At 49.4% G+C, this 12,358-nt stretch overlaps 1 protein-coding gene across 5 annotated transcripts in view; it reads left to right on the top strand.

Annotated features, from left to right (window-relative positions):
- NHEJ1 (non-homologous end joining factor 1) overlaps positions 1 to 12,110 on the top strand; it is a 77,513-nt gene extending 65,403 nt beyond the window's left edge. For 3 of the 5 annotated variants that reach the window (XM_027588036.2, XM_035726469.1, XM_035726468.1), the window contains exons 6-8: positions 10,410 to 10,527; positions 11,085 to 11,194; positions 11,600 to 12,110. In XM_027588036.2, coding sequence (XP_027443837.1) covers positions 10,410 to 10,527; positions 11,085 to 11,194; positions 11,600 to 11,674 — 303 coding nt within the window. In that variant the 3' untranslated portion in view covers positions 11,675 to 12,110. The remainder of the gene's footprint in view (positions 1 to 10,409; positions 10,528 to 11,084; positions 11,195 to 11,599) is intronic. The other 2 variants (XM_027588033.2, XM_027588037.2) reach the window with 1 other exon arrangement.
- Positions 12,111 to 12,358: the final 248 nt, after the last annotated feature.

Genomic DNA, 12,358 nt, shown 5'->3' with positions numbered 1-12,358 from the left:
TGATTTGTTTTTTTCATATTGATTTTTAAGAATGTTTCATATATTCTCCATCTATTCTGGAAACGAGTCCTTTGTTGGTTATGTGCATTACTGGCATTTTCTCCCCATTCTGTAGCTTGCTGTTTTGCTCTTTCTTAGTGGTGTCTGTTGATGAGCAGAGAGGTTCCTAATTCTAGTGGAGTCCAATTTATCAGGCTTTTCCCCTGTGATTGTGTCCTGTTCAATCTTCACCTACCTAAGGTCATGATCAGGCCCTTATCACGAGCGTGTGTGTGTACATGGGTGTGTATGGGGAGGCGGTGTATCACCCTACAGAGTAAGATTTCATAGGGTAGACAGGACACTGTGTCACCCTACAGGGAGTAGGCAGCAGGCGGGGGATGGGGAGCAGGGAGCCCATGAATGACAGCCACCATGGGCTGTGTTCCCAGCTGTCAAGCGTGTAATCTGGAGTGAAAGGGAATCCCTTTAGTGGTAGAGGTCCTACAGAGAATACTAGCAGATCCTCTAAATCACCTCTGTGCCCTGCAGACCCAGCTGACTGTCCTCTCTTCTCCCCTTGAACAGGAAAAAAAAACCCCCTGAAATTTGCACTCCTGAACATGCTCGTGGCACAGGGCAGGGATCCAGAACTTTCAGAGCCAGGTGCCTGCCCCGTAGTTGTGATTTTTGTTGTTATTAAACCTTACGCTTTTTCTTTCTGATCTCTACCACACGGTTTCATATCCATTTGGGAAGAGGATGGTGAGGTGGCTGAACTCCAGAGAGGTGCTTGACCATCGTTCAGACTGCTTGTCTCCCGAACAGGCTGGCCAGAGCCCCTCCCTGAGCCAGAGCTGACAGGAGCTGCTTGTTCTTGGAGCAGGAGTGAGAGCCGCTACCGTAGTTTCTGAGGGGCTCCGAGGATTCCTCCCCCCCAGGAAACCACTCTGGTCCCCAGCCCCTTTGCTGCTTGTTAGGCACTCTCCAGACTAGAAAGCCCCGATTTGTGCTGGGGCTGGGTGGGGCTTCAGGGACAGTGTAGGCTCGGCCCTGCAAAGGGGAGGGGTGGTTATGGAGCGAGCAAAGGGTCACAGCTTAGGCTGTACCATTTGCTTGTCACCTTGAGAAGTTCCACCTTGTCTAGCAAAACCCCCTTTCAGGGGCAGCCACCACAAAGGGCTCTTATGAGCGCAGCGGCCCCTTCCCCCCACCTCCACTCCCACTCCCTTTACCATTATTTTTCTTTTGGGGCAGAGCTGAGGGGCCTTCCTGCTATGACTTTGAGGGGCTGTACTTATTTTAAAAGGAGATTTTGAGTCTAGAGCCTCCCTATACCAGAGACTCCTTTTGCTGATTTTCTAGTCCCATCGGAGGACCCTCCAGGGCTTGAGTAAGGCTTTCCTTCTCTGGAGGGCCTTACGTCTTTTCCCTCTCTCAGCCTCTTGGGCTCTTTGGGGATTTAAGAAGCAGGTGAGGGCTAGCTTCTAGTACTAGGCCTCAGAATGGGGACCAGCAGCCTTCTTCTGGGGAAGTGGGAGGCAGGAGCACAAGGGAGGAATGCCTGTCTCCCTGGGTGACTCTGAGAGGTAGTGTGACATAGTGGATCAAGGGTATGTTCTGGAGTTCGGCCTCCTGGGTCTTCTACTTCAGCGTTCTGCCACTCTCTAGCTGTGGCCTTGGTTCGGTCACTTACCCTCTCTGAGACTTTGTTTTCTCATATATAAATTGAGAATGATCTTAGTGCCTGGCTGATAGGGCTACTGTGGAGATTAATTGAGATAATGCATTAAAATGCTTAGCTTAGTACCTAATACACTGAAAGCATCCCAAAATGTTAATCTTACTGATATTATTCAGGCTGTCTCTTTGAAGATTTTTTTTTTTTAATTAGAGAAAGCATGAGCAATGGGGAGAGGGAGAAGGAGGCTCCCCTCCGAGCAGGGAGCCCTATGTGGGTCTCGATCCCAGGACGCCGGAATCATGACCTGAGCCAAAGGCAGACGCTTCACCAGCTGAGCCACCCAGGTGCCCCCAGGCTGTCCATTTGGACATCTCTTTCATAGTCTCTCTCCCATCTCTCATCTCTTCTGACTGTACAGCTCAGGGAGCTAGCTGGGCCTCAAGAGGAACCAGAAAAATCTGAATAATATAAGTAGGACTGGACTTTATCTCAAACTGTTTTGAACTGTGCACATATCTTATCTCCATTGTATTTCTGGCACCATGAGAGAGAGAGAGAGAGAGGCAGCAAAACTACCCCATTAGAAGGGCAGGCTGCAAAGAGAGTCATTTAATGATTTGACTAGATTGCAGACCTGCATGCCTGAATGTATGCATGTATGTGTGCCGCCGTTCCCCTGCCTTGTTTTAGCGTGGGGAGGGGCAAGGTGGACTGCAATGGATTTGCAGGCTCCCAAACACAAGATGAAGTTCAGGCCTGTCTGTGCCTTCTCCTTCACAGAGCCCGGCTTGGGAGCTAGGGGCTATGGGGAGACCAGCGCCAGGTCAGCAGCGGCGGCCAGAATGGTCAGGGTAGGCCTGGCATGGCACAGACCCAAACAGACCTAAGCCAGACCAAACACAGGAGCAACCTCAGCTGTCTGGTCTTCACGTGCCATCTTCAAGGGCAGCACGCCTTGTGCGCTTAGGGTACTGTGTGCTCTCCCAAATCAGCGAGATTTGCAATCAGCGGGCTGAGAGAATCCGAATCCGAGGGGTATTCTATGAGGGAGGAGACAGAGGCTGGATCTTGCCTGAAACTCAGACAGCTCATCCAAGCCAGCTGCTGTGGAAATTGAAGGGAGGGAGGAGGGAGAGGGAGCTGGTTGTCTCTGAAAAACCTGGACATCACCACCCTGTCTCTTTTCTGTGTCCTGGTAATGTTTTTTTTTTTTTTTTTTTCCTCTCAGATTCTGAAGACATGCCGAGATTAATCCCTTCAAAATACATTTATCTGTTCACTGTGTGGATGACGGATCGGCAGCTTGTGTTTTTCTGCTTTCCCAATAGCCTTTGTTGAGTGTGTATTGGTTTGGAAATGGCCTGGCGGAGCCTCTTGCACAAGGCTCATTCGGGGCCAGGAAGGGGTGGTGAGAAAGGGCCCCCGGCTGAAGTGTCCTCAGACAGGTGGGGCTAAGTGGAATACTTCCGCTGGAGTGTTTTGGGGAGCAAGCTGCTTGTGCTTCATGTGCCTCTGGGGAGGTTAGCTTTGCTCTCCACTATGGCACCCACCCCGCCAGAAAGAGAGTGAGAGGGATGGAAGTGAGACCTGGACCTCTCAGGGAGGTCCTGAACTTTGGGAGAACAAAGAAGATCTTTGAGAAGCAACAGAGCAGCTTTGGGGGAGATAAGGAGACATCATCTATGCCGAGCGCACAACCTTTGTATTATTGCGTGTGACCCTTCTAGCAATCTCTTGAAAATAGGTATGGGTAGCTATCCTCATTTTTCTGGGGAGGAGGCCACTGACTGGCAAAGTGAGGATTTAAAGCTAGAACCTGCTGGTACAGAAGCCACGCAGCCATGGTCCTCACCAGCGTCTGACGGGGGGGGCTCGTGTGGCGATGGTGGACAGTGAAGGACCCACAGGTTACCAGCCAGGGTTTCCATGACCGTGGGTCCCTGCCCTGGACTTTGATTAGTCATTGAGTTGTTGGAAGAGCATATGCTTCGAGCAGGGAAGGGTTAATAACTGGGTCGGACCTGGTTTCTTTGTATGCACTATAGCATTAAGTCTTTTCTTGAGCCTCCTTGGCACTGGACCAGGGCCAGGTAAGAAAAGTGTCAGTGTGCCTCGCAGAGGAAAGGGATGGACTTTAATTGGGTACTTACCCTACTCTCTCATTTAATCCTTTCATGAACCCTGACATAGAGATTATTAGTCTCAGCACCCTCCCCTGTCCATCTATCCATCCCTCCATCTCTCTCTCTCTCTCTCTCTCTCAAGAATCAGACCTTGATTGAGTATAATAACTTGCCCAAAATGTTCCCGCTAGCAAATAGACCTAAGGTACAAATCCAAGTCTTTGGGCTCTCAAGCCAGAACTTAAAGCTTATTTCTACTTCTCTTTTTTCTTTAAGATTTTATTTATTTATTTGAGAGAGAGAGAATGAGAGGCAGAGAGCACGAGAGGGAAGAGGGTCAGAGGGAGAAGCAGACTCCCTGCCGAGCAGGGAGCCGGATGTGGGACTTGATCCCGGGACTCGATCCTGGGACTCCAGGATCATGACCTGAGCCGAAGGCAGTCACTTAACCAACTGAGCCACCCAGGCGCCCTCTCTTTTTTCTTCTAAGAATTTTTTTTCTAATCCCTGGATAATCTTGCTGCTTCCTCTTTGAGTGAGAAGCCACTTCCGGCTTTCTCTTTTTAAACTGTGATACTTCCCCTGGGCATTAGATTCATCTTTCCTTCTCCTCTCATCCTTTTGCTACTAAAGCTGGGTCTGTGTTGTGGCCGTAGGGGTCATTTCAGGTTTTCTTTGGTCTAGGGATTTATTTTAGGTTTCTGGGTCATCCCCCTGTGACATCTACCTTCGGCCCTGGAGCAGAGTGATCTTTGACTCCTCTCGAATACTACACTCACTCCATCGGCAAACCCCGCTGGCCATACCTTCAGATACACCCAGAATCTGGTCACTTCGCGCCACCTCCCCTGCTGCCCCCCAGGACCAGGCTCCCACCACCTTCCACCTGATCATCCTAGCAGCCTTTAGAAGATCTGCCCACTTCTTCTCCTGTCCTTCAACACTCAAAGTGATGCTTTTACAATGTAAATCAGATCATTTCACTCCTCTATAAGCTCTCATGGTCCCCATCTTACAGAACAGAAGCTAACATACTACATTAACTCATGATTTCAAATAAACACACAGACACATACGCACCAACCTGCCATGCTCGTCCTCTGATACAGGGTGACCATCTAATTGATCATGCAAACTGGAACCTAATAAGAGAGAAAGGGACGTCTGTTAATAAACAGCAACAAGCGTGAGCCAGGGCTAGACCCAGGCAAACTGGGAATCTTGGTCCCTTGACCCAGATAGCCACGTGGATCATTCTCTCACTTCTGTTTGGGTCTTTTAAAAACATTACCATCTCAGCAAGGCCTTCTCTGGCCTCTATTCAGAATTGTAACACATCCCCACCCCTCTCCCATAATGCCTGCACTGATTTATTTTTCTCCATGGTGCTGTCACCATTTGATAGAGCATATGTTTTAATCAGCTGTATGTTTATTGTTGATCTTCCTCTCTAGATTGTAGACTTCAAGAGGGCAGGGGATTTTTTTTTTTTTATCTCTTGTTCAATCTGTTATATCCTCAGCATCTCAATCATCCTGAACACCGTAGAGGGTCAGTAAATATTTGTTGGGTGAATGGATGGAGGGTGGAGAGGAGCACTGGGGAGGAGTTCTGTTTGTTAGAGTCTTTCCCTTTAGAATCCTCATCCTAAACCATTTTTCTTGTTCTTCTCTATTTATTTTGGTAACCCTTTGGTAACGTGAGACCTTAGAAGAATTTTCCAATGTGCCCTTAACCCTACGTGGAGCTAATGATGAAAATGTCCATGATTTCCTAAAGGGAGGCTTGAGCTCTCCAGGGCAGGGAGTTGGTGAGTGCTACCCATAGAGTTTACCAGGTTGCAGGAGGGAGGAGAGGAACTTCTACCCTCTGGAAGCTGTGTGTTGAGGGCCTTGCCCGGCTGGATGTGCTACCAAGACAGCTGGGGGCCGCCCCAAAGACCTGCTCAAGGCTGATGCTGGGGAGTTCCAGTTTGCATGGGGCCTCTCTCTCTTTTGTCCCCTACCCGTCTCCTGGGCCATGGGCCCATATTGAGTAGGGTGAGCAGGATGTCAGAGTCCGGCCTTTCCTTACTCAGAATTCTAAAAGTTTCTCTTCTGAAACAGCCTCAGGGAAAGGAGGGATGGAATTGGGCGGGGGGAGGGGCGGAGAGTAGGGCTGGAAATCTGACCTCTTCTTTTTTTTTTTTTTTAAGATTATTTATTTATTTATTTGAGAGAGTGAGAAAGCGGGAGAGAGAGAGAGAGAGAGAGAGCGAGAGCGCGCGCACAAGCAGGGGCAGAGGCAGAGGGAGAAGTAGTTTCCCCGATGAGTGGGGAGCCCAATGCAGGATGCATTCCCAGGACCCTGGGATCATGACCTGGGCTGAAGGCAGACGCTTAACCGATTGAGCCATCCAGGTGCTCCACCAGCCTCTTCTTTCTAATGGAAAGCAACAATTGGGATCTCTCCAGCAGATCCTGCTGGGGTCAGTGAGCAGGAGGGAGCCTTGGAGTTTCTGGACCACTGGGAGTGAGTTTGAGACCTCATGGTGGTGATGGAAGTTACAGACACATCTCCACTAAAGAGGGGGAATTTGGGCACCAAGAACAGAAATGGGCTGCAGTAGGAAAAGAAGGGGAAATAAAATGCCCTATAAGATTTCTTTTTTTTTTTTTTAAGATTTTATCTAGTTATTTGTCAGGGAGAGAGAGAGAGAACACAAGCAGGGAGAGTGGCAGGCTGAGAGAGGGAGAAGCAGGCTCCCCGCTGAGCAGGGAACCCGATGTGGGACTCAATCCCAGGATCCTGGGATCATGACCTGAGCTGAAGGCAGACGCTTAACCGACTGAGCCACCCAGGCGTCCCTGCCCTATAGGATTTCTGTAGCTTTGGTTTTCCTAAAGCTCCTGATATGGCCAGACGGCAGGGGCCAAAGTCCCAGTGAACTGGAGATAGGAGAGAAATGTAGCTCTGTTTTGCCCACTGAAGAATCACAGTCTAGCAGTACAGTTAGTGAAGAGGTACGAAATGGAGCAGAAAGCCTATGAAGGCAAACCCAGAGGATGCTTCTGGCCCCTCACCCTTGATTCAATAGTCATTCGGAGCCAAGCAAGCCTTGGCAAGCACGGGTGTAGTAGAGAAAGCCACTTTGTGAAACAAAAAGAAACTTCCAGGGGCATATCCTTAGTTTAGAACACCAAGCCCTTAGCAATCTGGCAGGTATGAACTTAGTCTTCTGGTCTTATTTCCCATGAGATACATCAACATATCCTGTCTTTTCACACCTTTGTGATTCAAATACTTCCCCACATTCGCAAGGCTGGCCTATGTCACCCCCATCCCCTCACCACCCCCCAATCCTGCCCCAGGCCTTTTGCTGGACGGTCAGAATTCCTTCCTTTCTTCTTCTCCAGTTCTTATTACCCTTTGTTTCTGACTCTGTGATAGCATAACACTTGGGAAAAAACCTGAAATCTGCCTATTCCTCACACCCAAATATAAACTCCCTGAGGCAGGGACTCTGACTTATTTATCTTTGGCTAACTCAGCCCCATTCTGAGGAGGGAAGGGTGCATCTCTTTCCCTCGCCCCCCGTCGTGTAGTACCTAACACATGGTAGAATCTCAATAGCCTTTTGCTGCGTGGAATTGATTCTGGGTTCATCAGATGAACGCATTCCACAGGAGACCGACCTGTCTCTTCTTCCCCTCTCCACTCTGGGCAGTGACCCGCTTTGTGGCTGGTACACCTTGCTCCTGGCTCCTTCATACTTACGGTGGGGGGGGGGGGGGCACTGCTGTTTGCTTTTCTTAGTTCTGACCCCGCTGTTCTCCCTTTGATCTTGGTGGCCTGCCCCAGCTCGCCCCTGCCATTGTCCTGCACAGGGAGCTAATGTTTCTCCTTCCCAAGCTCGGGCCTCTCCAACCTCCTTTTCCTTGCATAGTGTGAGGATAATGCGCATGGAATCAGTGATCGGAATGGCTGGGCTAGGGTTGAGGGATGGCCTCAGCCCCGGAGGGTTCCAGGTGAGGCCAGCTTTTCAGGTAGAACCTCCAGATTCTCTCCTCACTTCTGTTTTGTCACCCGAGGGAGCTTGTTCTTGAGCTGGATGGGAATTGAGGCAAGTGATCTGTGATGGGAGGCACAGATGGTTGTGATCCTGGGAAAGGCTGTATGGCCCTTGGGACTAAAATTCTGCTATTTAGAGAAGTAAATAGGGTAGTCATTATATGCGTCGGCCCTGAGGTCAGCCTGTCTGGATTCTAATCCTGCTCTGTTTACTAGTTGGAACCACCTCAGTAAAATGGGGTCATACCGTGCCGACCATGTTCATTCATTCACAAGTGGTTATAGAGCCCGACTACAGTCCAAGTGCCAGGGAAACAGCAGGGAATAAGACAAAATGCATCAATACATTTAAATTCTTAGAACTGTGTCTAACATATAGGAAATATACAGCAAATGTACCAATATTCTCTTTCTTTTGGTTTTTAAACATTTTATTTATTTACTAGAGAGAGAGGGAGAGAGACGGAGAGAAGCAGACTCTCTGCTGAGTGGGGAGTCAGGACATGGGGCTTGATCCCAGGATCAACCAAAGGCAGACGCTTAACCGACTGAACCGCCCAGGCAGCCTCCAATATTCTCTTTCTGGTACTTTTCTGAGAGTACTCAGGTGGGATAACTTTCGGCAACAACTGCAGGACCAGATCTCTCAGAGACAGGGAAGGATGGAGGAAGGTCCAAGATACGGGACAGCACTGGCTTTATGGCCTTTCATTTCTGCCCCTTCACTGTGAGACTCGGTACAGGAGTTGGCTCAAGATTGCCCTAAAAAATGTAGGAGTCTGTCTGGTTCCATAGAAGGGGCGGGGGCGGGGAGCTGGGACCACTGAGACTCTGCCCCGCCCGTTTGTACAGACAGCGAAGGGCCTAGCAAGCCCTGTGTGCCGCAGCCTGAGAGAGGCCACGCTTCGTGAGCAATCTGAAGGGCGGCCCCGGAGACAGGAGAGGTGAGGAAGGAGAACAGCTGTTGGCCTCTCCGCTGTCATGGCTGTCTGGCTGGAGAGCAGAGGACGTGTTTTTGGAGCATGTGGCTTGGGGAAGCTGAAATTAAGGAGAGTGAGGGGAGGTCAAAGTGTATGGCCTGAGAGTTTGCCTTCCCTTTTCAGTTTGCTCCTCAGGGCCCTTTCACTCCTGCAGTGACTGCTGGCCAGAAGCCAAGTTCTGACTTTATCGGTGGTCTCCCGGGAAAGTCCAAGCCTGATAGAGACCTTACGGAGGTAGGGTTGCAGTACGAATGGATGCTGCATTTCCTGAGGATCAACACATATTTCAGATCCCACCATCCTCAGGGAGAGAGAGTCCTGACTGTGGTTCAGCGTTCTCTCTTCCATCCTTCTCTGGAAGGAACGGAACCTCTCCTGTGTTCTCTCTTCCATCCTTCTCCCACGGCGGGTTTTCAGAAGTGAATGCCTTTAGAGCACAGAGCAAGTGCCCTTGACGTGAGCTGTGGGTCCATCCAGGATTCTTGGGTGGGTACCCTGTGAGCTGGTGGCATGGCTTCCCTTAGAGACCTGCTAGCTTGCCTGGGAACCATGACGATTTGCCTGCACAGGTGAAGGAACTCTGGGTCCTTTCCAAGATTGTGAAGCACAGCCAGGTGCGGGACCCTGGGATATCATATGCCTTCGTCTTCGTTTTTACTGCACTTGCTTCCGCCTACAGCCGTTAAGCCAAATGCCTGAAACTTGAACTAGGCAAAGCATTTTCCTGTGGATATAAAATCCACAGTTCATTCACAGCGAAGGAAACAGGTACATAGAGTGTGATGGTAGCTGCATTTCTCAACTTTCTCCCCATCATCACCTTGCTCAGGAGCCTTTCTAAGATACTTTTTCCTAATCACTCCCCCTCAGGAAATTTTAATACCACAGATAGAGTAAAATTCTGTTTGTGTACTGTATGTTGATGTTTCATACTTTAAAAGAGTAAGATTTTTTTCACCCCTCAAGAACCAGTTTTCCCCCCTCTTGGGGGAATGGTCGCCCCCATTTGTGGGTTCATGGATTGCAGTAAAGCAATGTAAAATGGCAGGGAAGCCTCCAAACTTGGCACACTTTAGTCACCCCATCTCCTCCAACTGAACACCGTGGCTCCATAATTTACCCTTGTCTCTCAGTCTGTCATTCCCATTTTGCCTGTTCTCCCCTTTCCTGCATTTCATCCCTTTTCTCTCTAGTGTGGAACTTTAGTAGGAGTGAATGTAAGTAATCCAGTGATCTGTACAGCTCAGGGACAATTTAGGAAAGATGATTTCCTAAAACAGCCCTCTCAGAGGTCATCCCTTTGGAAGAATGAGCCTAGAGACTCTTGGGTGAATACCCCAGGGGTATTCATGGGAAAACATAATAGGTATTGGGGGAATTAAAGATAGACATTTGGAGTTGCGTATTAGAGAAGACCTCAGGAGAGGTCTTTATACTGTTCCCAACAAGGTATGGGTATGGACGTCCTATGTTGAATCGAACTTCTCTATATAAATTCTTTTGGGGTCGATGCCACTTCTGCCAGTGGGATATCAAACTCCTTTTCTCTGGTGATATAGTATAACCAATAACCGCGTCTCCGCTCCCCTATAGAAACTACCAGAGGCATGCAGTGTAGGTGATGGAAGGCCCTTTGTCATGAATTTACAGAGTCTGTATATGGCAGTCACCAGACAAGAGATCCAAGGGAGACAGAAGCATCAGGGCACTGGTGAGTAGCTCCAAAGGTACTTGGTCTCCCTGGGGTTAGAGTTACGGTGTAGGGTTGTGCTGTCCAATATGGTAGCTCTCGCCCCTTGTGACTATTTAAATTAAATACGAATGAAACAAAATGAAAAATACCTCTCCTCATTTGCTGTAGCCACACTTGAACTGCTCGGTAGCCACACGTGGCCGGCGGCTACCAAGTCGAACAGTGCAGATGCGGAACATTTCCGTCATTGCAGAAACTTCCACTGGAACTGGTCTAGGTGCTTAGGAGAATTAGTGAGAGGACCAGAAGAAAGACTCATCTCTCTACCTGTCTGTTGAGGAGCAGTTGGCTGTTTTGAGTCAAAGAAACTCCTCTCCTACCTAGTGGAAGCGGGAAATCTTCAGAGTAAAAACGGGGCTTTCCGAGAGTCAGCTGGAAGTTGGATTTATAGCTACTTCCATCTGTTTATATATTAGTACTAAACCCTGGCCTTGCTCAGAATGCTTGCTAAAAGCTAATGCCTCCCTGGTAAGAAGGCATTTATCACTGTGTTCCCTTGATCTTTCTGATTTCAGGAGATCCTCAGCCCTCAAGCAGTGCCTCCCCACAAGGGACCGAAAACCAACTTCTGAACCAGCCGGAAGAACCAGCACCGTCCCTCCCAGTGCCTGAGAAAGAACCCCCAGTGAGTCACGCACCTGCAGCCCCTGAACCAGAGGTCCTTGGAGTTGTCACTTAGTGGAGGTGCTGCCTTAATATTGGAGGATATTTGTGAGCAGGCCGCCAGATGACGGATTTCTAGATAGGGGAGTCATGGTCTTTTGCATCTTCCCTGTACTAAGTGAAGGACCGTGACTCCTTTTCTTCCTTATGCCACTTCCAGTGATGGTCTGTGAGGTTGTTCCTTAGGGGAGAAGGGATGTATGCATGGCATGAAGTCTTGTGTCACATTCACTGTCTGGCAGAGACTTCAAAACACCTGTGTCAGCCCCTCATCCCCACCAGGGCCGTGGGAGCAAGGAAGTTCCTCTCCTGACTTAAATGGATCTGTTCAAACACCTCTATTAACTCGGGTTCCTTTTCATTCTAGGGTACTTCAGGCCCTGTGCACAGACCTCAGCTGTCAAAGGTCAAGAGGAAGAAGCTAAGGGGGCTCTTCAGTTAACCTGTCCCTGTCCCGACTGCGGAGAATGGGCTTGGAGAATAGTTTCCTCGTGTCACCTCGAGAGGAGCTCCTGTAGCAACAGTATCCCCAGTGCGGGGTTACATAGTCAGAGGCCCCACAGCAAGGCTGAAGTAACAGAAATTCACGCGGACAGGCGTGGGTACTGTTAACCCAGGGAATCTGGGCTCCCATCCGCTGGGCATTGGCCTTCCCTAGCCGAGTGGAAGCCAGCTTCTGAGAATCCCATACCTTCCTCTCTTTTGTTGGAGGTTCCCCAGACCCAGGATCCTACCATGGACTTTATGTGCAGAGGACAAGTCAGCAAAAAAGGCACAACGTGCTCAGGAAGCCTTGTCCATCTTTCTCAAGAGTCCGTAGCTCCTCAGAGACCCACTTCTCTCTCAAGCCTGGAATAAAAAGCACTCACACTCCCCTGCTTTCGAGATTGCTTATTCTGTGGAACATATGACCAAGCTCTTTCACTTTACTGGGCCCCACCCATTGTTGTCTCTAGATGAAGTTTAGGCCCTCAGTCTGCTCCTTCAGATTCTTCTCATGCTTCTCTCGTGGCCTGCGCTAAGCCTCCATTTGGGAACTTTGGTCTCGAGAACTCTCTCCGTGGCGGGCACAACACAGCACAGATCACTGCTGCTCTCCTCTGCCCAACGTCATGTAGGGTGTTTT

The sequence above is a fragment of the Zalophus californianus genome, chromosome 3, assembly GCF_009762305.2.
Source record: "Zalophus californianus isolate mZalCal1 chromosome 3, mZalCal1.pri.v2, whole genome shotgun sequence".
NCBI lineage: Eukaryota > Metazoa > Chordata > Mammalia > Carnivora > Otariidae > Zalophus > Zalophus californianus.
Note: the sequence above shows the minus strand (reverse complement) of the source record. Positions and strands in the feature narration are given on the sequence as shown.